At 38.8% G+C, this 24,179-nt stretch overlaps 2 protein-coding genes across 3 annotated transcripts in view; one reads left to right on the top strand and one right to left on the bottom strand.

The window, feature by feature from the left end:
* LOC113060092 (serine/threonine-protein kinase ULK4) overlaps positions 1-958 on the top strand; it is a 199,219-nt gene extending 198,261 nt beyond the window's left edge. Inside the window, exon 37 of the mRNA XM_026228913.1 lies at positions 850-958. Coding sequence (XP_026084698.1) covers positions 850-958 — 109 coding nt within the window. The remainder of the gene's footprint in view (positions 1-849) is intronic.
* Positions 959-1,508: 550 nt separating this feature from the next.
* On the bottom strand, positions 1,509-8,916 carry LOC113060091 (catenin beta-1-like). Of its 2 annotated transcripts, XM_026228910.1 has the most exons (15): positions 8,828-8,916; positions 8,473-8,697; positions 7,902-8,155; positions 7,572-7,810; positions 7,165-7,366; positions 6,099-6,243; positions 5,897-6,000; positions 5,022-5,360; positions 4,752-4,910; positions 4,472-4,591; positions 3,710-3,860; positions 3,280-3,401; positions 2,937-2,997; positions 2,131-2,356; positions 1,509-1,913 (listed from the first exon to the last, which is right to left on the bottom strand). In XM_026228910.1, the coding sequence occupies exons 1-14, from the start codon at positions 8,838-8,840 to the stop codon at positions 2,148-2,150; spliced, it is 2,343 nt and encodes a 780-aa protein (XP_026084695.1). In that variant the 5' UTR covers positions 8,841-8,916; the 3' UTR covers positions 1,509-1,913; positions 2,131-2,147. The 2 variants fall into 2 exon arrangements, with proteins under 2 accessions (XP_026084695.1, XP_026084697.1); XM_026228912.1 differs by lacking the exon at positions 2,131-2,356.
* Between the last annotated feature and the right edge of the window lie 15,263 nt (positions 8,917-24,179).

Below are 24,179 nucleotides of genomic sequence, written 5' to 3'. Positions count from 1 at the left end.
GGGAACTACAAAAATATATAGTTATATCACTTTTCAAAACATACATTCAAAAATCAGGCAGCTGATTTTTGCTATATAGTATACAGGGTCACACTTTATTTTAAGGTCCAGTTTTCACTATTAACTAACTATGACTTTTGCCTCAAACTCCTACTTTGCTGCTTATTAATAGTTATTATGGTAGTTGTTAAGTTTAGGTAAGGGGTAGGGGATTAGGGATGTAGAATATGGCCATGCAGAATATGTGCTTAATATGCAAGCTAATAAGCAACTAGTTAACAATACATCAATCGACATTGAGGAATACACCTCAGAAAAATAGCTACTTGATTTTTAAATCATTTATGCTCTGCAGTGGCACTCAGCTCATAGCTCAGGTTACCTATACACAGTTTTAATTTGGTTAGTTTTTTAATTAGTAATTAATTTAGGATGAAATTCAGTGTCTGCATTAATAATTTGTGGACAGTGCTGTTATCTTATTTAAGCAGGTCTGTGCTTGGCACTGCTCTCTAATTACCATATTCATGAAGTAAACAACCACTGTGAATAACTTTTGACTATAAGCTAATGCACTTCATATTTAATGCATTTAAATAATCCACTTCAGTTCTGGTATAAAAACACTCATAAATGGGTTAAAAGTATCGATTCCAGTTGCATAAGCTGATGTACTTTTTCAGCTCACACTAGAAGACGGGAGATTTTTGTCTTGTGCCTCAGAACACATTCTCAGAGTAACAGCAACGTTTTTTTTCTTAATTTGTACAGAATTGGAAATTAATTTGATTTCTTGTTTAGTAATAGAACAACATGTAGAAAATCCCAACCACTTTCTCTTTGTTCCAGGTCCCAGTCAGACATGGCAGTGGAATCACTAGCTGCAGAGATTCTGAAGGGCATTGGGTCCCAGGCAGAACTGAGACCCATAGAACAGAGTCTCACACCTGCTATTTAATGTGTGTGTGTATGATATATATATATATATATATATATATATACTTTTCATTTGGATGTTTTGACTTATGACATTTTGTAAGAGAGTGTTAAACTCTTGTGATAGTGGTTGTAAAATATACTCTGTATTTCTAGAATGATTGTACCACTTAGAAACCTTAAAATCACTTTGTTCACATTTAGTGTATTTCAAAAATAAAATTGTCCACAATTGGATAAATTTAAAGTCCATTTTATTTAGCCAGGTCATTACCAAGTCTCCAACCAACAATTACAGGCTACAATAATTAGGGGTTCATTTCAAAACCTTTCTAAAGCTACCATCAAAAATGAAATAAAAATAGATCCAAGAGGAGAAAAAAAAAAAAGGCAAAACTGGCCCCAACTGATTGCAAACCCTTTGGAACATTTGTGATTTATTTAAAGCAAGAGAGCTGATATTTGGACTTCTCCAATTCTTGGTTTTATACAAAAGCTACACAATTTTACATTTGATAAGAATACAATTCAACTGATTAATTAGTGTTCTACACCATAAACTCGATAAACTCTTGATGGATCATTACCACTATAACTCAACACTATGAGAGAGAGACAGTCGAAAGAAATACAAAGTTCTGCAAAATAAAAGACGAGTATCATAAAGCAAGCTAGATAAATACCATAACAGACTGAAATATCCTTTGAAAAATAAAAAGTAATAAAAAGTACAGGCAAGGCTAAGGTTGAAAATACCATCTTAGGATTTGCTTCTTGGGCTTTCTTCTGTCAATCACACCAAATTCTGACCGACCAAGACCAGAACAAAAGTTTTACTTCCATGTGTTCCCATAGGAAACTCCGCTTGTATTAGTGTGTCAGGCACTTTCAGAGAAACTAGCCCACTCTCTTGAGCCCGCTCAGCAACTCTACAGGCCAAAATCACAATGCAGGACCATTCAGATCAGACGATACAGCTGCAGCAGAGAGAAAAGAGGAGACAAACAGGTTAGAATCTGATTAAAGAGGAGAAAAACGAACACATACAGGACTGTAATCAATTCATATGCAGCTCAAGATTAGTTTGGCTACTAGCGTGCTTTACTCCAGCCCTTCAAATCTCCTACACACAGTGCAGTCAGCACAGATCAAACATTCGCATCGAGTGAGTGTTTGGGCGTCTTGGTGCCTCACCTAAAAAGTCATTGTATTTACAGATCAGTATCAAACCAGGCCAGCTGATTGCTGTCGCCCGGCGGGAGGCCGTCGATCAGGTCCTGGGCATGGCTGAGGTCAGGCAGGCCGTCTACAGGGTAATCTGGGCCGGGGTGGTGCCCGCCCATCTCGTGCTCCATCATGGGATCCATGCCCATGGCATCCTGCCCGTATCCTCCAGAGTGGAAAGAGCGGTAGCTTGGGTCTGTAGGATGAGGGGAGTGGATGGGAAGTGGAGGGAGCACACACACACACACACACACGTACGTTAGAGGATGCATATTAAACAAGCAGCTCACAATAGCACAACTTTAGACACACAAGACCAGAGAGAGAACACAAGGCATGTGACAGAACCTGACATTCTCTAGGAATATGGTGCTCCGTTAAAAGCATTCAAGTTTTTTTTGGATGGATTAGTTATCTAAAATTAAATTAACCTAGAATGGTGATATTCAATTCTATGTTCTATGTAATACCTCTTTAATGAGGAGATAGAAAAGGAAACTGGACGCTGTCAGATCTAACATTATGCCTAAAATCTCATTTCTTGAGAAAGTCTCAGAGTTCTGGAACAAAAGGGAAGTATGAACAACAATTTAAGTATTTTTTTTTGGTCCACTAATCTTTAAGAGTTCCAGGATTTATTTAGTGTCCTGTCTTCATGGAACATGCCAGGTGTGTTCGTCTCTAGGTTTGGAGGGTGAAGGCTGATGAAGCAGTGGATTAGTGAGCATTCACACCCAGATGCTGAGAGCGGATCTCATTTCTGAGAATTAACTTACCGTCTTGTCTGTAGCCCAGAGGGTCTCCCTGCACACCGATGTCCAGCCCTAGATCTCCAGTCTGCAAAGACATGGAAGAAAAAGTTATATAAGAGAAACTCGCTTCAGCCTCAAATTCAGTGTATATCAGGACTGAATCAGTTATACTAGTGCTTTCAAAGTGCTTGAGGCTCATAAAAACAATACTACTTTGTTCGAATCACCTGCTCAGTAAATTCACAAATATAACACCCACATCTGCCATAACCGATTCTGTAATGCGCTGGGAATTTATAGGCTTAATCTACAACAGGGCTCTGTGCCAGCGTTGATTGCAGGATTTAGCGGAGATGAGCCCCCTTACCTCGTTCCAGGTCATGGGCTCCGTTCTGAACAGAGAGCTGGTGAGCTCCACAGACAGTCGTTTCTTGTAGTCCTGGGGCTTATCCTCAGACATGCGGAACAGAACTGCAGCAGCGTACGTGGCTGTGGGCGAGAGATAGCAACGTTAGTGTGACCGAGAAAACATTCGAGCCAGCCCTGCTCACCCCAGCCTCTGCCTCCAGTGGAAATCATTGCATAGCTGGGAAAACAAATCTGCATAGTGTTTTGTATTCATGCTTGCTTCTCTGTGTTTATTCAGTGGAAGTTTGACTTGTTTCTTCAAACTTTGTTGTGACATCGGTAGGCAGTGAGACTGTGTTGCCATTATATTTAACTGACGTCTTTCTGCATTATTGTGTGCCGGCTATGCTTGCACACGTGTTGCTTATTAAAACGGGGCGCACACTCACCTACACCCTCGTTTCTGGAGTGGAGGAGCTCTGTGAGAGGAGCGGTGGCTCCTTCTGCCTCAATGGCCTCAGCTGCCTCCTTATCCTGAGCCAGCTCACACAGTACACCTGCAGCTACACGCTGGATGTTCTCGATCGGAGAATACAGCAACTGCAGAGAAAGACCGAGAGAGACACGTCAGACAGACTGACAATGGGTCGAAGTTCAGCAGATGTAAATATACTACCAGCGTCACCCACACTTTAACTTACTCAATTCACTAAAAAAAGACAATGTAACAGTGATGGATAAAACTTCAGAATGATAGGCTGAACGAACAAGAATTTGAACAATCTAAAGATCGAATACAATAGCGGAAAATAAGTGACAAAAAGCAGAGCGGCAGAATAATCGGAACAAACAATTAGAAAAAACAAACAAGCTAACAAGTGAAAGATAGACAGATAGAATGAACAAGACCAAATGAAGGATAGATAACTAGAATGATAGAACAAAGAATGCTCAATAAATATGATCAATAGAATAGAAGGAATGATAGGTAGATCAATAGAAAAAACCAAGCAAACAAATGGACAGACAAGAATGAACAATATACAGAACAAACAAACGCCAATGATAGAACTAATGTAAGATGATGTGATAGAAGGATAGAATAAATGAACAAACAAATGAAAAAGATCTTCAGCCAGATAAATCGACTGACGGACAAATAGGAAAAACTAGAAAGAAATGACTGATAGCACGAGCTCTCAGCGACTGACCTGAACAAACAGTGGAATAGTGTTGAGTCCTCTGATGACGATTCTGTTGTGAATATCTCTGGCTAGAATGTGCAGAGCTCCAGTGCAGCCCTCCACGATCTCCTCCATACGCACACCCTCCTGAACACAACACACGAACACCTCATTCACATCCATTCTGCAAGAAAATCACTGAATACCTGTGCTAATACAGAAACAGAGTACAGCATAAATTGGGCATTAAGTTTATTTCAGAATTCAGCTGCTTTAAAAGTCGGCCGCTCACGTGACCACGACTCACCACAAACTGCTGCTGTGTTCCCCCCATGGAGGTGCGTCTCTGAGTGTCCTGATGGGCCCTGACCAGAAGCTGCACCAGGCGGGGAATGGCACCCTGCTCTCGGAGCGGGGCGTGGTTGGCGGGGCACAGCGCCAGGTTACGGATAAGCCCAACGGTGGCCTGGGAGAGGATAGAGTGATAAAATAAACCTTTAAGAAAAACAATCCTTTCCTTGATGCACAATGAAAGCCACTAAAAGACACAAATGATGATCTCATATCACTTCCATACCTTAATGAGAGGCCAATGTGAGGGAGGGTGGAGCAGTTTGACCACCACCGGCAGCCCATAGTGCAGCCTCACTGCATTCTGGGCCATCTCTGCTTCCTGATGTCTGGATGTGAGGTGACGGAGGGCACAGATAGCAGGCTCTGTGATGTCCTCTCGGTCTCCAGCACGAAGAACAGTGCGCACAAGGGCCTCGATGCCGCCCACTTGGCACACCATCATCTTGTTCTTGTAATTGTTGCAGGTGAGGTTGGACAGGATTCCAGCAGCACACGTCACCACATTAATGTCGTCTGAACCGAGCAACTGGACCAAGGTGCCCAAGAGTCCCTCCATTCCCTCCTGTAGAACAGAAGGATCCAGAGTTGAGACGCGCTACTTTATTCAACCCAGAATGTGCATCCATGACAAACTCGATCCAGATTTTTTTTTAGTCCCGCACACGAGCAGCCACAACCATTCGTAACATTTTACTACACGTTACATGAGGTTGTAAGCCTACCATGAGTGGGTAAACTGTTAAATACACAAAATCAATCCAAAAATGCTTTGATAATTCAGGAATTCTGATGCCACAACAACAGCTGGGTGAAATGTAAATATAGCGCAGGCATTACAACCAAATGTAGCGCCCGTTCATGCTCCAACACTTTTTTTTTCCTTTTTTCACAATTTGATGTCCTGTGTGGGGTCAGAGCTGGCTACAGCCCCTAATCCCCGACACAGACAAAGGCAGGAATGACCGTTACCTGCACATCTACTTCTGCTAAAGACGTCTTCTCCATGGAAACAATGGGGAGACAGAAAGAGAGGGCTCATGTAGGAAGAACAGAAGACAGCGTAAAAGAGCTGAAGGAAAGACACAAACGGATCAGTACCTGTTTGGTGGCAGCATCTGAGAGATTCCTCAAAGTCCACAAGCAGTTTTGTACCAGTCGCTGACTGGGGTCCGTGAGGTGAAGGCCAAGTGCTTGCATGCCACCTGAAAACAAGACAAAGCTTCCATGTTCAAACCATCTTAAATCAGCCGCCAGCTTCCATTGCATTATACTGGAGTAAACTGAAGACAAATGGACTCACCAGCCTCAACAATGGCAGGTTTGTTACTGGAGCAAACAGACAGCACTTTGAGCACTCGACTGGTGGTCCACAACAGTTTCTCGTACGTGTACGTCCTCATGATGTTGACCAGAGCCTGTGGGCCTCCACTGGCCAGAATGATAAGCTGAAAAGCAAATTACATATTTATTACATATATACTTTAAATTAAACATTTACCCCTACTTAACATTTTACCATCAATGCTGCACTGCTCAAACCAGTGTTACTCTGTTAATAAATTACCAAGAACATTGTGTAAATGAAGTGATATACAAAGTACTAGAAGTAATTTTGTTTGGCTATATAATACGCTATTAATATAATATTACAGCTTAGTGCAATTGAAATTGGAATGACTGATTTAAATATGAGCTGCATGTTTCAGAGTGAAGTGTGGCACAATTACGATCAAGCTCATGATCTGGTGTTTTCAGTTCAGAATAAATCCTGCTGCTTCACACAAAGTCCATCTCTGCATCTGCTCTGAGTTTGGGTCATTTGTAACTGAAAAGCACTTATAAATCAGCTGGTGTCAACAAAAGGAGCTTTGAGCCTTTAGTTTTTTTTCTTCACCAGAACAAAAGCTGGATTGTTAAACATTTAAAAAAGAAATTCAGAAATATTTAAATATTTTTATTATTATTATTATTATTATTATTATTATTATTATTATTATTATTATTATTATTATTATTAATTTCTACTACTACTACTAGTATTAAGTATAGTTATACATGGTAATTACTATTATAGCCAAATTTTGCAGTTCTGCAAAAGAAGCTGAGGAAACCTGGAGCTTTTTCTTTTCTTTTATAATAATTTTAAATATAAATTTTATATAAATAAACAGCCCTACAATAGTCAGACATCCAGTGCCAATGAGAACATCAAGATCAAATTCCAAATATAGCAGTTATTTTATTGCACTGCTAGATATGAGTGACAAGATTTTTGAAAAATTATTAAAACAATTTGTAAACCAATGTTATTTTGGCCAAGAACCCTGCTGTGATGTGCTTATTTTGGAGAAGTTTTTGCTTCTTACTTTGCTCTCCTGATTGCCGTATGCCAGGATCTGAAGGCAGTCTGTCGTGATGGCGAGGAATTTGACGTTTGTTTTGTTTAATAAGGCCACCATTTTCTGCAGGCCTCCGGCCAAACGGACAGCCATCTTCGCTCCTTCCTGGTGCAGTAGGAGGTTGTGTAGAGTCGTAATGGCATAAAAGAGTACGGAGTCCACTGGGGAACTGAAGAGACCACAGCAATATTAATTAGAGCCAAACTAATGGGATTCAAGCTTAAGCACACAGAGCAGGTCAAAGCACTCAGCCTGCTAGTCCTCGAATTCCAACACAACACAACTTCCCTGATCCAAAAGATTCACAGGATATATAACCGCATGATCGTTTAGATTTGTCTGTTTAAAAATAGAGAGCTTGAAGGTGTACCAACCCAAGCATTTTGACGAGAGCAGGGATGCCTCCCGATTTGAAGATGGACAGCAGGCCTTCTCTGTGGTGGGAAAGATTGTGCAGGGTGCCAGAGGTGCAGCGGGCCGTTTCTACATCACTAGTGTTCTGCATGGTCCTCACAATGGCCGACACCATCTGTGGGGATCGCATGATGGCGTGACGAGAGGCCTCCTTCTTTGAGAGCTGGTGCACCATCACAGCTGCCTTATTTACCACCACCTGATGGAAAAGTAAAAAGAAAATCGAGGCATTAGCTCACTCTGACAAGAGTCCCAGCACTGGCTGTTTCTGACAATCCATCCGTTCTAACCTGATCCTCATCGTTCAGTAGTTTGGTGAGTTCTGGAATGGCGCGGGTGGCCAGCTCTGCATCATCCTGGTAGTTAATGAGGTTGACCACGGCGTGTTTGAGCATCTGTGAGGGCTCGGCCAGGCGCTGGACGTTGGTGGGGTGGGCAGAGTCGAAGTGTGTGGAAGGTATCTGCATGCCCTCATCTAGAGTCTCAGGAAACATGGCCGCCCGGACTCTCTGGGCTCTGGTCATGGCATATTGACCATCAATGTCTACAGAGAAACCACAGTACTATATCAAGCAACGGTCTTATGCACAATTAATCAAAATGACTATAAAGGTCTGTTATGTCTTAATATAATACAGTGATTGTTAATACCAGACAAAAGACAAGAAAGCTATAACAATAAGCAATTGTCTCTGCACACACATTGGTTTGCAGAAGACCCAATGCTGTTTAAGGTTTACATAAGTGAATTGCGCATTTTCGATTCCAGACTATTTTGACCACATTAAGAACATGAAATCCTAATTTTCCATATTCTTTCCATCAATTCTTAAAACAGAAGAACAGAATCAGCACGCATACCTGCTACCTGCTCCTGGTTAAAGGACTGGTTAAAGCCCTGCTCCCACTCATACAGCACCTGATTATCCACATCCTCATCCTCTGGGTTGCCCTTGCCACTCAGGGACGGGGCAGTGGTTGTGACCCCAGAGTGGATACCTGAGTCCAGGTAAGACTGTTGTTGCCAATGGCTGACTGCAGCCTTGCGGTCCGGCTCCATGGCCATGTCGAGCTCCATCAAGTCAGCTGAACATGAAACATTATAAAAAGAGATCATCAAATAGTATTTAAAACAAGATGTTAATTATTTTAGCTCTTGCAAAACTTTCACTTTGCAAATATATATTTTAATAAAGAAACATGTAAAATAACTTACATTGTGTAGCCATGCTTCTCTCACAGCCAAGCACAGCCTCCTAATCTGAAAAAAAAAAAACCCACATGATTAATTTTTACATTTGTGGTACTAACTTTCTCACACAGCACTCAAGTCTGTCTCACACACACAAACACATTCCACAAAGTGTAGCCCCAGTGTTCGAACTGAAAGCTCTCTGTCTCCTAACCTGACTGCAGCTGGGATGAAAGAGTCAAGCAGAATGTGCCACACTACACACAACCACTCATATTATCTGCAGATCCCTCATGTAGCGGTTTTATTTTTTCCAAAATTCTGTTTTAATTTTTTTCCCAAATTCCATTACAATTTTCTCGACTCCTTTTTAATAGTTAAATTAAGCAAACTTTATTTTTGTCACACATAGGGGATTTACTATTAAAATGAAAACTTGGAATGTTGTGCGATTATTCCTTGATTATTTGTTTCATTTTAGTCATAGTACTAGTAGTGTACATTCTACTGAAAAGTATTAAGAGGCACAATGTCTTCAAATCAAACCAGACTTTTATTTTGACGGGTTGCATGAATACATTTACAGTTCTGTGTATGTGATATGAAGCTAGTTTTACTCAAATCAAACTGTCAAATGCTAAAGGAGAGACTCTCAGAGCAGTTCTGGAGATGTTGTTCATGTCCTCATCTAGTGAGACGGTAGACGCTGAAATCACCGCAAGCATCACACACTTCACTGTGTGTGTAGTAAACCCACGTGTGTGCGCCATTTATTAACACAATACAGAATTTCTGAGGAAAAATAAAACATTTAATAAGGCTATTTTAAGAATAAATGAAGAAATTAAGTAGTTTTTATGCATTCAAATAATTAGACATGCTACAACACAATTTGGTATCAATGAAACATATGATGAGATAAAATAAAATAATTGAGCCCTAAACATGTCATTTTTGTCAAACCTTTAATAAACTGACATTGTATAAGTTCCATGATTTTAATTAATTAGACATGCTTTTTGATAGTAAAATGTTATTTAACGATTAGAAAGGATTCTAGAAAAACTAACAAAAACAATTCTTAGGGAAAAATTTCTTAGGGCCCTATATTTAACAATTACAATAGTATATGGTTTGTGTTATTTTAACAAGATTTGTTTTCTTAACAATAAAAAAAGTTAATGAGAAACGCAAAGCTGGAAGCCTAGTGTAAAAAACAACAAATGAATTATTACAAACACTCAATGCTGAACTGAAGTGAGATGGGAGTAAAAACTTAATTTTATAACAAGTCTTTGCTTGGTGCTAATGTGGAGACCATAAGGAGTGGATAAAGATTTTCAGTTTCATGAAATGTTTAACAACCTAATGTTATATGTTCACCTATACAAAAGGGCCCCTTTTAGCTGGTATGTTTCATTTAATTTCATGTTAAACAGGTTTGTTTTTATCAAATTTAACATTAGAATTGTCATTTATTTTCAATCATTTAATTATAGCACCTAAAATATGTTGCATGTAAAAAAAAGTGTTTGTTTCAGCCAGTTAAAAGGTGGGTACATTCACAGGGTACATTTCCTGGCTCAAAATGAGACTGAGGTGGTACCATCCTGATCATGTGGATAACATGATCAGGATGGTACCACCTCAGTCTCATTTTGAGCCACTAAAAACTGATATATCAGGCCTCACAAAATGATGTATTCCTTGGGGGGGTTCTGCATTTTACAAAGTCACTCCATCACAAGCATGACAATAAAGCTTGAACTATTAGTGTCACTCCAAACATCCATCCTCAATCTCCTCCTCCAAGCCATGAGGGTTCTTAACACATTCTCTAGCAAAAGGCACTTAAGGTTTATATGACTTTTAATAATGTGCTCAGCCAGAAACCCCCGCCATCACAACAGCGTCAAAATGCACATGACTTTGTCGATTGCCCATCAACATCAGCAGTTAACACCTACTGAAGCAATACTGAATTCAGTGTCTCAGTCAAGGGGGCCCCGGTCTCCTTTCCTTTTGTGAGGCCTCCTCAAAGATTACCATGACACAATCCTCAAGCCCACCTCCTTTATTCAGACGTATTCAACACCCTTCTCCAAATCAGCAGGAAGAATGCAACCCCTCTCCGAGACGTCCAACATTTACAGACTAAAACTGTCTGCCCATGTCTCACTATTGTGTTGGTTAGCAAAACATACTGTTCCTCTCAGTCAAAAAGCTCTTACAAAACACAAACATAGTGCAAAATGTGGAAAGGTCACGTAGTAGAACGTTTCGGCTAGCCCTTGTCAACATCTTGCTGTTCTTGTTCTGGAGCTGTTTCACACATACTCCATCTGCAGTGTGTATGCAGTCCATGCGCGTTACATGTGTGGTGCAGAAGCAGCTCAGACTCATTGTGCTTTCACACAGGAATCATTTGCAGTCTGCTACTGATCCGCGGCTATTATTATTTTGATTTCAAATCATGTAAAAAAATATATAGAATTTTCAAGATTCAAGACCCGAGGAGCTGATGATACTGTGCATGTGTGATTCAGCGTGAAGCAGACTGACACACAGAGCGCATCTGAACTAGGGATGTCAAATTTCGATTATTTCCATGATCGATCGTCGTTTAAATTAACGATCAATTAATCGATTAATCGTTAACCATACCCTACTGCAAAATGCGTCTATTGCAGGCACGCAGTCAGCGGTATGACAGGATGTGCAAAAGCCACACACACACACAAAACGCTTTCTCACTTGAATTAAAGAGGTTTTAGTCTGAATAAAATGCTAGTAGCAGGATTATAAAATGAATAGATGCGATTATGATCATTTGATAAAATGAAGAGAGCGCGCCATACTTTTGAGGTCATTTTACTTTGTTGACAGTTTCCAATCCCGCACGGAGAACGCTGAACGCGCCTCTTTAAATGGTTTTGTGGTGCTCGTTGTTGTATTTTAAAGCACAATTGCAATGTTTTCAACTGACATTATTGTATAAAATTATCCGAAATGTGGAGCGCGTGTGACTGCGCTGCACATTAAGTGAACTACATCGGCGCTGCTGCACCAAAACACAGTTGCTCACATTAATTTGATCCTGCTGGATTCTGTCCTAGAAAATGTCAGATTTTTAAAAATCCGGCATACAGCGCATTAGATCGTGACAGTGCATGCGTGCAGACGAGGATGAGCGAGCGGGGCTTTGGCTAGATTTATTTGGAGGTTATTGCTCATGTCTCATTCGGCACAAATCGAAATGTTTCCATATTCGCAATGTATTTGAATGTTAAACTATTATTTATAATGTAAACTAGGCTTGTACTTAACACGCATATAGACGGAAAAGATGATCCTCTTCATATGAGCAAAAACGTCCTTGGCATAACAGCAGAGTGGACCGGTATACTACGGTCTATTTAAACTGACCAGTGTAACCTTTTAATGTTTAGTTGACATTTTATTTTGATAATGAACAGACTGCGATGTAAGTTTGAATCGCTAGAATATACGTGTGCAGCAGGCTCCGGGGCGATCGAAACAGCTGAGACATTAAAAAAAAATATATATTTTCCGCAAAAGTGTTTACTTTCATTTGTGCACACTCACAATAAAAACAGAAGATTTGTGCTCTTGTAAAATAAAGCAAACAAACAGAATGCGTTGTCATCCTTTTTTTTTTTTTTTTTTTTTTTGTGAACTTATGGAGCGCCCACACTTCTGTTTTAAATCCGTTAATCTTAATTAGCCTATTTAAGTCGGATATATTTCGCATAGCCTATTTAAAAAAAAAAAAAAAAAAAACATGAAAACAAATTGTTATTTTTATGTTGGGCCTATTACTTAGTAGGCTATAAATTTTCCTTAAAGCATCCCATTTTGTCCCAGGGCTTAGAACCTGTGCCCTAGTCAGGTCCATGCAGAAACTTGTAAACGATGCTCGGCGTCACCGTTTGGTGACAGCAGTGAATGCTCCAGGAATGTGTCGGTCACAGCGCCTATTAATCGCTGTTTTGAATCCAGCAATTATTTATTTAGAAATGATAAGATCTGATTATGACAAGTGTGGTATAAAAGCTTTGTTTTTTAGAGGAATGATAGGTTAACTGGAAAATGTTAGATCGCGACCATGCTTTTGGACCCCATAGTCTTCATTTACGCGGCTTTGTTCTGGTTTGCCGGTTGGTCACGAATTTCCACAAATTCAGTATATTTAGGCATTGTTTCTTTTCCTAAATCTTCATCGTCTAACCCTCTAATTTCCCAGGTTTATTTTATTATCTTTCACTTTTAATAACTGTTTTCGCATCTCTTACTGTGGTAAACATGGGAAGGGAAATTAAAGATTTCATGAATTAAGAATTCGTTCGATTTATTAATTTGTTCCCTTATTTCACTTAAATCATGGGTTATTTAGGGAACAAAATTAATGAAACATGGACAATTGCCACATTAATAATTCGTAGGAATGAATTAACAAGTTGTAGGAATGAATAGACTACCTGTCCGGTCACTGTGTCCCGCAGCCCTGCAAAGCGCACGATATAAAACAGTTATCTGATGAAATGATTAGTAACTACATTTCTATTGCATTTAATGTTGAAGAACTTTTATGTTGTTTCTATTTTAATGTACTTTAAAGTTTAAATCACATTAAAAGCTTAATTTGTACATTGTGAATGAATGATGATGCTTTTATATATCGTCACCGTCACTCACAGCCGCTCGCACATGTTGAGTGCGCATGAGCCGCACGCAGCCCAACATTGAATCGGTTAACCGACCATCGATAGCCTTAATCGATTGCATCTCTTATCGACAATTAATCGATCATCGATTAATCGTTGACATCCCTAATCTGAACCGAACTGATTCTTTTGGTGATTTATTCTTAACTGATTTTTTGCTAATGTTATGATCTCTATCCACTGGAACGCTATCACTTTTAATTTAAAAGGGGTTATTTAAAACAATTACTTATCAAACAGATGGAATTAGAAATAAATACTAATTTGTATAAATTAGGATACATTTATTGTGAAATTACTGCATATCCATGTCAATCCATGTTCATTTATTTCCGCAAACAATGCGCTGTCACTTTAATTCAGTGCGTGCAGCACTGCAAAAATAGACTCGGTACGAAAACGATCGCTGCACTGCTGCTGACGCACTGCTCCTGGAACGAACTGACGGACCACAACTGCGTGCAGTGTGAGCGCTGGAACCCGTTAACATGGGTGCGTAAAAAAATTTGCTACGCATACACACTGTAGATGGAGTATGTGTGTGAAAGTCATTAGTCCATGTTTAAGTGTTTTTTGGCAGCACACCTGAACCAATCATGACTTCGCTGGCTGTGCTGATTTAAATCTAGCGGTTCTGTTGTGTTTGCATCAAGAATGACTATTCTCTCCGGCAAATCCGTGATCAGTAGAGTTTACACATCACGTTTTGGTAACAGTATGGTTCAAGGTGGTACTAAAAAAAAAAAAAAAGTACCAGGTAGCGGGTACTGTACCCAGTGGAAAACCCCCCAAAGGTTAACTGTACTAAATTGTACCATGTAGGGCTGGTCCCAATACCATTTTTTGAGCTTCGAAGCTTCGGTAGTAATCAACACCAAATATTTTGAAACTTCGGATGGGCTGAACATATACTTTTCTTTAATGAAGGCAGGAATCTCTGTGTGTTTGCATTTTCATCCAATTCGACTTCACACATGGTGTGTGTTGCTGCGGACCCAAGGGAGTGCAGTGTCGCATTTTGGTGCAATGTGAACACCCGACGTGTTCAGAATTAATCAACTTTTAATGAACTACAGAACAGCATTAGCCAGAAGTGCCACTTCACGCGTGCAGGGCTTATATGCGCCAAGAACGGACAACTTGCACTAGTGATACAAAACACAGGCCCTTTAAGAGCAATACTTTTAATATAGATAAATTATTATTAGGCTGGGTTACTGAAGGTTTTTATTTTTTGAATGGCTGCCGTATTCGCAAGTGTTTTCCAAGCAAATTAAGTGAACGTTTATATAGTATAAATATATTTAAAATGGCGGATAAAAGCAGTTTGTTTGTTTGTTTGTTTGTTTGTTTGTTTGTTTGTTTGTTTGTTTTTACACCAGCAATATAGCATTCTATAGGTGTACTACTTACAGAACTTTCAAACTTGATGTGCTGTTGTGGTAGGCCAGTAACAATTTGCACATTTGGCACACTGCCTTTGCCTTGTCCTCAAGCAATTTAAAGTGCTCCCACACAGCTGTGGTCTTCCAGATGAACTGAATAATGACGTTCATTCATGGGCAATTCATAAGTTGCTTTTCCACTATCGGGCCGAACGGTTCTCTTTGCTTAACTGTCAGCACCGATACGGTTTCATTTCCCACTGTGGTGCTGATAACGAAGCTCTTTGGAATGCAATAAAAATGTGTCAGTCATTGCTTTGGTAACGCCAGATGTGCAAAGCAGTGCTGCTGTGGCACTCTTGGTGCTGCTTGGTCTATGGTTCACAACATCTGGAGTCAATTGTAGAGATAAACCCACCAGCATAGAGGCCTTAACCCCCCTGCAGTATTAGTGCTCTCTCTCGCACGCAACATGAGGTGCCAACTGAGCCTCACCCTCCAAGAAATCCCAGACACAAACTACATTCAAACAGTCCTCTCCTCACAGTCAGTCATGATGATTCATGGAAATAAGGCCTAACAAACTACAGGTTAGTCTGGGTCATTGATGAGGTCATGCTGGATGTATTTAGACAATCGGTTTTCCCTTCCAGAGCTCAATCGCTGAGTTATACAATCATCTGAATGGACAGTGTGAATACAATCATGAAGGGAAAACCTGCTGGACGAGCTTTTCAAAATTTTACTCTTGCTGAACTCCACTAGTTTCTGTATTTCAGACATAACGCATGAACATACCCGACACTAATAACCACATGCATGTGTTTCTCACTGCCTTGTACATAGAGCCCGACCGATATATCGGCCGGCCGATATCATCGGCCGATATGAGCTAATTGCATTTAAATCGGCATCGGCGTTTATAACGGCCGATGAAACATGAGAAACAGTCTCATATTCTTCACTCATGTTATGAGTGTTGCATAGTTTGCCCACCAGAAGGCGGTCTGCAGCTCCAGAGTTGCAACAGCGCCAGAAATCCACAAAGAAGAAAGCGATCAGCCAAGCCACCCAGGTGAGTCTGTCGTTCGTCATGTGAAATGATTGTAGATTTAGTTCATACACTGTATATAAAAACGGTGTGGTAGTTCTAGTTAACGGTCCTATCATTATCACTTCTAAATATTCTGTAACATCACTTACAGCAGCTAATGCATTGATATATTAGATTAGCCACAAAGCTAATACCATGTTTATCAGTGGAAGAGCGCGAACGTTAATAAGAGGTCGAACTATAAAGTTAGCGTTTAGTGCTTATTCTATTGCGGTGTGTTTCCCACATAATGACCGCGTAATGGGCCTTTCACACAGGACGCGGTATGCACAGCGCTTGGCCGCTGGGTTTAGCGTTGCCCTTCAGATACAACGCGATTTGCCCTGCTCTGCGCTATGGCGTAGGCGGAGTTTTAAAAACTTTTAGCGGGAGCTCTTTCATAGTCTGTTGTTCCTCTTTTCGGTCAGCAGCAAACATGTATCTGTCCCGTTGTAAGAAGCGAGCGATAGCGCTAGTCCTGCTGATGAGAATTAAGAGAGAAGCAAGGAAGAAGAGGCTACCCTCAGGCCCAGGGAACAATTTGGTGAATTCAGGCTGGTTACGTTACTCTAACGCTAATATAGCTTCCTTTTTAGCAGGCCCCTTAAATGCTTGCTATTAACTTGTTTGAAGGTGGTTCTTCTCAAAATTGACAGCGGTGTGTTCATGGCACTAACGTTAACCATTTTGATTCAGACTGCACAAAGAGAAGAGGAGAAGATATACGGGTCCGTTGTGAATGTGTCTGTGAGAGCAAATATAGTGTAGTTACAGTAACTACAGTAGGTGCGTCAGAAATGATTAAATCAGAGGGGACATGTAAATAAATGTGAGCTGAACAAGCGCTTTTTTCTTTTCTTTTTTTTCTTACATATTGTTTCAAAGCAGCTTTACAGACATAACAGGAAAATGTTGAAATAATATTGTTAAATATAAGGAGGTTAATACCTATTGCTTGACAAATAAAAAAATATATATATATTTCTCATTTTTGCCTATGTAGGAGATCCCTGTTTATTATTATTATAATTCTAATGATGACATGAGTAATGATACATGGTGATATTATTAATACACATGCTTATTCTTTCTATGTCTCTCTTTCTGCCCTACAGATGGCTGAAAAAGGTGAATGATGTAGCAGCAAAAGTGTGGGACTACTTCTGCAAATACTTTAACTTTAGTATTATAATTTATTTACAGTACACACACAGACTGTTAAAATCAGCTTCAACTGGAAGAAAGTAAAAGTGTTAAATGTTTAAAATCAGACTGTTTTTTGATCGTTAAAAAATATATACTTTTGATGTGCAATTGTTTAGTGATTGAGACCATAATCTAAGGCTTTTTTTTACATAAATCCCTTCTGGAAAATGGTTTATACAGCCCACATACATAGAACAGGCAGATATTTTGCCATTGAATGTTATGTAAGTGCAGCTTATAGGAAATGGGTCTAATATCCAGTTTATTTTCAAAATCAAAATATCGGCTTATAAATCGGCTCTTTTCAAGTTAATATCGGCATCGGCATCGGCCCCCAAAAATCCATATCGGTCGGGCTCTACTTGTACATCTGTAATCAATCTCAGTGTTTTGGTAAAAATTTTGTTAAGGTGGAATATGGGTGAAGTTTGCAAAAGACAAGGTGGCAGGGGTGGAGAATAATGTACAGTACGCATATATCTGTAACAGAGAGGTTACTAGCAATGAGCAGCAAATAAGCACTCATTACTTAAAGACAGAATTTGACTTGGAACCTGGCACACAAATCTGATACACATACATAGAATTTCAGACTCAGCGTTCTTAGGAAAAGCTAACGTCTGCATCACAAAACAATAGCCTCGACTAAACCCATCATTCATCGGTCATTAGTCATAGGGCTGGGCGATATGGAGCAAAAAATATATCTCGATATCTTTACAGGAAAAATAACCCCCCAAAAACTACTGCAAAAACAAATATGCCAAATATTACATATTTAGGGCCCTATGAAATGTTTTATTTTCTTCTTCAACAAATGTTTTATTGTTATCTAATTCTATGTTTAAGCAAGTGTAATTATTTAAATGCATAAAAACATTTTCCCCTCTGAAATTCTGTGTATTCAAATTTTTCTGGTTATCAAACGAAGGCATAAAACATTTATTTAATTTCTCTTTTAATTATTGAAAATTAAGCAAACTTTATTTTTTGGTAAACAAGGGATTTACTATTAAAAATAATACATGGAAGAAATGTTGTGTGATTATTCCTTAAATTATATTTGTTTCATTTTAATAGTAGTAGGCTTTCTACATTCTGCCGAACAATAGGTTAGTATTTTTTTTTTCGTGCAAATACTTTTATTTTGACGGGTTTACTTTTACAGTTCTGTGTATGTGATACTACAGTCTATGATGTGATATGACGCTAGTTTTACTCAAATCAAACGGTCAGATGTTCATGAAGTGTCTCTCATTGCAGTTTTGGAGATGTTGTTCATGTGTTCACGTCTTTATTTAGTGAGAGGACAAGAAGCTGAAATCACCGGAGCGTCACGCGCGCTTCCGGGTGTGTAATAAAATGAAGCAGCGCTTCTCCATTCATTAACAGAGACATGCAGAACATGCAGGATTCATATTTAAATAGACTTTTCCGGCTTAATATTTGCAGATATTAGTCCATATAGTCCATATTTATGTATGCAAACATTTAATTTGAAGCGAGTGCAATGACCTACTTTTGATAATTAATTTAAAATTTGACAAATTCCGTGACATTCCACGTTAAACTGTAAATTCCGTTTTTATGACTGGATTCCGCGATTCAGTCCGCGTTTTTTACATCGCGAAATCATAGGGCCCTACAGTAGACATCTGCCTGCTGTTAGCCCGATGCCTTAAAACCGATGTATCTCCATATAATGGAGCCGGCTGTCTTTTTTTAGACTAGTTATGTAGCCTCCAGGCTGGTTGAGGACGTGCCGGTCTCACGGTTAAATACTAACCGTCACACCACTAATATAAACGATATGTCAAAATCCATGGTGTTTAAAAAATCTCAATATATTTTAAATAGAGATATCGCCCACTCCTAATTAGTCACTTCAACCCTCCTAGCTGGAGTTCTATTACATAGGTGCATTACCACGGTGGTAATGGACAACTACCACTTATATGCTTATAAACATGCGCTTAAGTGCATGTTTAATTTTAGCACTTCCGTCAGTGAATGAATACGCAACCTGCTAAACACTAAAATGTCAAAGAAATAAAACAGTTCAATAAAAAAGCAGCCTAAATAAGAAAGTTCAATTCACCGTCTACAGGATGCGTGACAGGACAAAATACTATAGAACTATATTCAGTGATGTTACACTGGATGCGGCACGACACAAATCCCCTACAGTACACTGCCTGTTCTTTATGAGGTACAGACACAGAGTTCAAATGTCCTCTATAGACACTAGCCATTCCGCTCACACACCCAGTTTAAGAGCATTTTTTTCTTCTTGTAATTAGGGGTGCTTGTCCTCCTAATTAAAAAAAAATTAGGAGCAACTTCTAATCAATAAAGAAAATTCTGATAAAAAATTTTTTAAAGTGATTTACAGGGGCATTCTCTTTTTACCTTTGTAAATTAGGGGGGTTTTTTTTGTTTGTTTTTTTGTTTTTTGCGATTGTGATTTAATATGAAATTATTTTTTAAATCTCTATGTTACTATTATTCAACAAAGACAAGCTATAAATCATTGTATAGTATGACCAACACAATATTAGATAGATTAAACAAATGTTCTCAAAAATCAAATCGCAATCAAATATCTGTCAAAAAACAAAAGTCACAATTAAATATTTTCCCCAAACCTCACAGCCCTACTTCCAACCTTGTAAGCATGTAATAATTATGACAACACAAAGCATTGAAAAATAAGCCTGGAGTAAACAAATACAAAAGTCAGTTATAAAATCACACAAACTAAAGTAGATTGCAGAAAGATAAGAACAAATGTTGCATTACCACACTAAACATATGTAATCAAGTGGACTGCACTTTTTAAACATTATCTGTTAACTTTAGAGCATTTAGACTTTAGACTCCTCATTGGCGAGGAAAGAGTTAAGTCGTAGGATCTAATTAACGTGTTGTAGGAATGTGTCCCGCATCCCTACAAAGCTCACAATATGAAAATATTATGCGGGGAAATTACTTGGTAACTACATTTCTATTGCTTTCAATGTTGAAGACCTTTGTGTTGTTTCCATTTTATTGTATTTTAAAGGTTAAATCAAAATCACATTAAAAGCTTAATTCGTAGATTATGAATGAATTATGATGCATTTATATAAAGGCACTCACAGCTGCTCGCACAAGTTTGGTGCATGAGCTGCACTTTTTTCCTCATGATCATCAGTTTTCAAGATTTCAAGCAGATCCGTTTTGTTTCCTGGGGCACAGGCAATAACGTCAGCCACATATTCTCGCTCTTTCCTCTCCCATGACCCCTTCTCTCTCTCTCACACACACACAGACACACACACACACTTCATTCACTCTGGTTAAAGGGATAGTTCACCCAAAAATCATAACTATGTCAATAACTCCTGTCGTTCCAAACCAGTAAGACCTCCATTTATCTTCGGAACACAGTTCCGCAGTTCCACAGTTATCTAAAGATATTTTAGATTTAGTCCGAGAGCTCTCAGTCCCTCCATTGAAGCTGTGTGTTCGGTATACTGTCCATGTCCAGAAAGGTAAGAAAAACATCATCAAATTAGTCCATGTGACATCAGAGGGTCAGTTAGAATATTTTGAAGCATCAAAAATATATTTTGGTCCAAAAATAGCAAACTACGACTTTATTTAGCATTGTCTTCTCTTCCGTGTCTGTTGTGAGAGAGTTCAAAACAAAGCAGTTCGTGATATCCGGTTCGGTTTGCGAACGAATCCTTCGATGTAACCGGATCTTTTTGAACCAGTTCACCAAATCGAACTGAATCGTTTTAAACTGTTTGCGTCTCCAATACACAGTAATCAACTGTCTTAAGCTGTTCACTTTTTTAATGTGGCTGACACTGCCTGGGAGTTAAATCAAACCAATATCACAGAGTAATTCATGTACTCAAACAGTACACTGACTGAACTGCTGTGAAGAGAGAACTGATGAACACCCAGCCGAGCCAGATAACGAACAAAAAATTGACCCTTCTCGAGTCACGAACTGGTTTTCGGATCACCACAGAATCAGTTTAGAATCAATCACCAAAAGAATCAGTTCGGTTCAGACGCTCTGTGTGTCGGTCTGCTTCACGCTGAATCACACATGCACAGTATCATCAGCTCCTCGGTTCTCGAATCGGACTCTTCCCACAGAAACGGTTCTTGACTCGAGAACGAGTCAGTCTTTTGTTCATTATCTGGCTCGGCTCGGTGTTCATCTTCAGTTCTCTCTTCAGTTCAGTCATTACAGTGTACTATTAATAACATAATTATGATTTTTGGATGAACTAACCCTTTAAATAGTGCTTCTTTTTCACATTTAGTCATTGCTGCAGGTTTTGCCCTTACACAACCACTGATCTATAGTATAGATATAGACCAAGAAAATTGTAATCAGTGCATCATCGAATAATTGTTGGCATCCCTACTTGAGACCCTACATTTACCTGAATGATTGTCAAGATGGGTATTTTGTCATAATTTTGTGTATGTGTCTGTTCAGAGGATTCAGAAAATGATTTGGTTCGGTGTTCGCAAGTCATCTGAAACAAATTGAGTTCCCGATTGCCTTTTCTCTCTGGAATTGTTTAAAATTCACTTGCTTGTTTAAATACGAACAAATTATAAACTTGTACTCGATTATGTTTAAATTTTGCAATGGGGCTTGATCCATATGGATCACAGATCAACTATGACCCATTTAACCACTACTTAATCATTAAGAGCTGTCAATCTTCTTGTGATCTGTGGGCGCATAGAAAATGAACGTGCAAGTAAGTTCAAGACTCAAAAGCACATATAAGTGATAAGTTCCATCATTGTGTTATAAGTGCAGAACCTGTGGGAATTAATAGAATTGTTATTATATGGCTGCAATCCCATGCCAAATTCAAGTTCTGCTCTGGGATCTCTGCTAATAGCCCGACTGTGAATGAAGCGATCAGCGTCACTGTTGTCACCAAGAAGGAAATGATATTTGGCGTGCCGGTAGAACAACAACATTGCGTGGTTTCTTTCCCCCATTTTTTCCAATTGATGGAAATCTGTCATGATCATTCTAGCCAATAACAGACATCTGTTAAGCACGAGAACACAATGGCCAATCAGTGGTTTGAGAATACACACAGCAGCACTCAAAATGCTAGTGAGAAATGCTGGCATCATCGCACTTTTAACATTTCAGTACTTTGCACTTTCAGCTTTACAATTTTGCCGATTGTTTGCCTTCACATACAGCTACATTATAAACTGCACGAAAGGCAATATTTGAAATGGCAAACAGGGGCCCTTTAAAAAAAAAAAAAGTGAAACCTAACACCATATTGTTTCATCTAGCCTGATCATAAAACACACACAAATTCACACACATGATTGCACCTGGGCTTTTCATCGATAAAGTATTCAACATGCATCCATTCTCAACCCATGCGTCTATTTCACAGTCAACAACAGGTTCCTCCAAAGAAAACTGAGGAGGCTTGAGAAGACCCAAGCATTTGTTGATAATCCTTGGCATTCGGACAGAATGTGAATTTAAATGCCACCCAAATGGCTTCGTTGCTATCTCCCAGGAACATCCCACACTACACATCTACTCCAAATGTGTCACTTGTGATGGGAGATGTTCAAACAGCATGAGTCTGTGTAGCACACACCAAATACAGCTTGGTTCAGTGTATTCTGACTTCATATAGCTCACCCAGATTCAAAAACATACTGAAGCCACACTGTACAACCGATATGACTACCTCAGACGCATCCATTTAGAGCAGAACATATGGGTATCCCTTTGAAATTGGTAAAAAGATCATCCGTTTACCATCTTGACTGGAAAATAGTTTTCATGGTAATTTTTTGCTCATGTTAGTGAATGTTTACATTAGAGTGCACGTCCTACTAAGCTGAAATTTATGCTGGGAGCGGCTCAAAACTAGCGACCTCTCCGGTTGGAGATAGTTATTAGCATCATAAACTGAAACCAAACTTTACGCGACTTGATTTTCAATTGTTTTGAAATTTAATCATCCAGTCTAATAAGATCCAGCATCCATACTAAAGACACCCCAGATGCCCCAGACCATCCCAGATTTTGAGAAGTTTGGGCATGAAGACTCAAAAGTGAACAGCGGGAGAACAATGCGTGTTAACCATAGATAAGGAAAATGAGGTTTCATACACCAATCAGGAAAATAACAACAATTTCTAAAAGTTCTTGATAATACCCACAACTGACAAAACTGAATGTGGAGATGTTTGACAACTACTACAAGCATTTATTAACTCTGATAGGTTCAAATTAATAACTTTGTTATTGAAACAATAAGTAAAATTTCACATGGAAGTAAAATCCACTTTACATAAAATAAAAATGTAAACAAGTACAGAACTTAAAATAAATTTTAAAAATATCAGCATAATTTAATATTAATTGTTAAAGGGCTCTGTCTTTAAATCAATGCCATAAATTAACATTTTCGCTCCCAATTGAGTCTCATGCAAAGCATGCTGGGACTAAAAATCCACCCATGCAGTTTCAGTTAATATAAAATGATTCATATAGTCCCACCACAAATGAATTACGTAAACTATAATTTTAAATAATCATCTTATCACATCGAAATTGATCAATGTTTAGCAATTGTTGCTTTAGCTCATTTAAAGTAGATTGAACAAGCAGCAGAAATGTTGTTCATTTCTCAAAAACTACCAAACCACATACATATTATCTTGTGTGAGTGTATATGTAGGGGTGTATATATAATATGTATTATTATATATATATAATATATATTATATTATATATATTATATATATATATATATACACACACACACACACACACACACACACACACAAGATATTATGATATGGTTTGGTAGTTTATACATACATAAACATCTATAGTAATTACTACAACCATGGATTAAATAAGACCACAGAATGCCAAA

Source organism: Carassius auratus, chromosome 41 (genome assembly GCF_003368295.1).
Source record: "Carassius auratus strain Wakin chromosome 41, ASM336829v1, whole genome shotgun sequence".
NCBI classification, from domain to species: domain Eukaryota; kingdom Metazoa; phylum Chordata; class Actinopteri; order Cypriniformes; family Cyprinidae; genus Carassius; species Carassius auratus.
The sequence above is the reverse complement of the archived record's forward strand: the minus strand, read 5'-3'. Positions and strand labels throughout refer to the sequence as shown.

Bases quoted from the DNA above. Each gene is read 5' to 3' on its own strand.
- LOC113060091 (XM_026228910.1), bottom strand. The intron at 6,001-6,098 runs GTGAGTCCATTT...TCTTGTTTTCAG, and splicing joins ACCTGCCATTGTTGAGGCTG to GTGGCATGCAAGCACTTGGC. The intron at 5,361-5,896 runs GTACTGATCCGT...TCTGTTCTACAG, and splicing joins CAGATGCTGCCACCAAACAG to GAGGGAATGGAGGGACTCTT.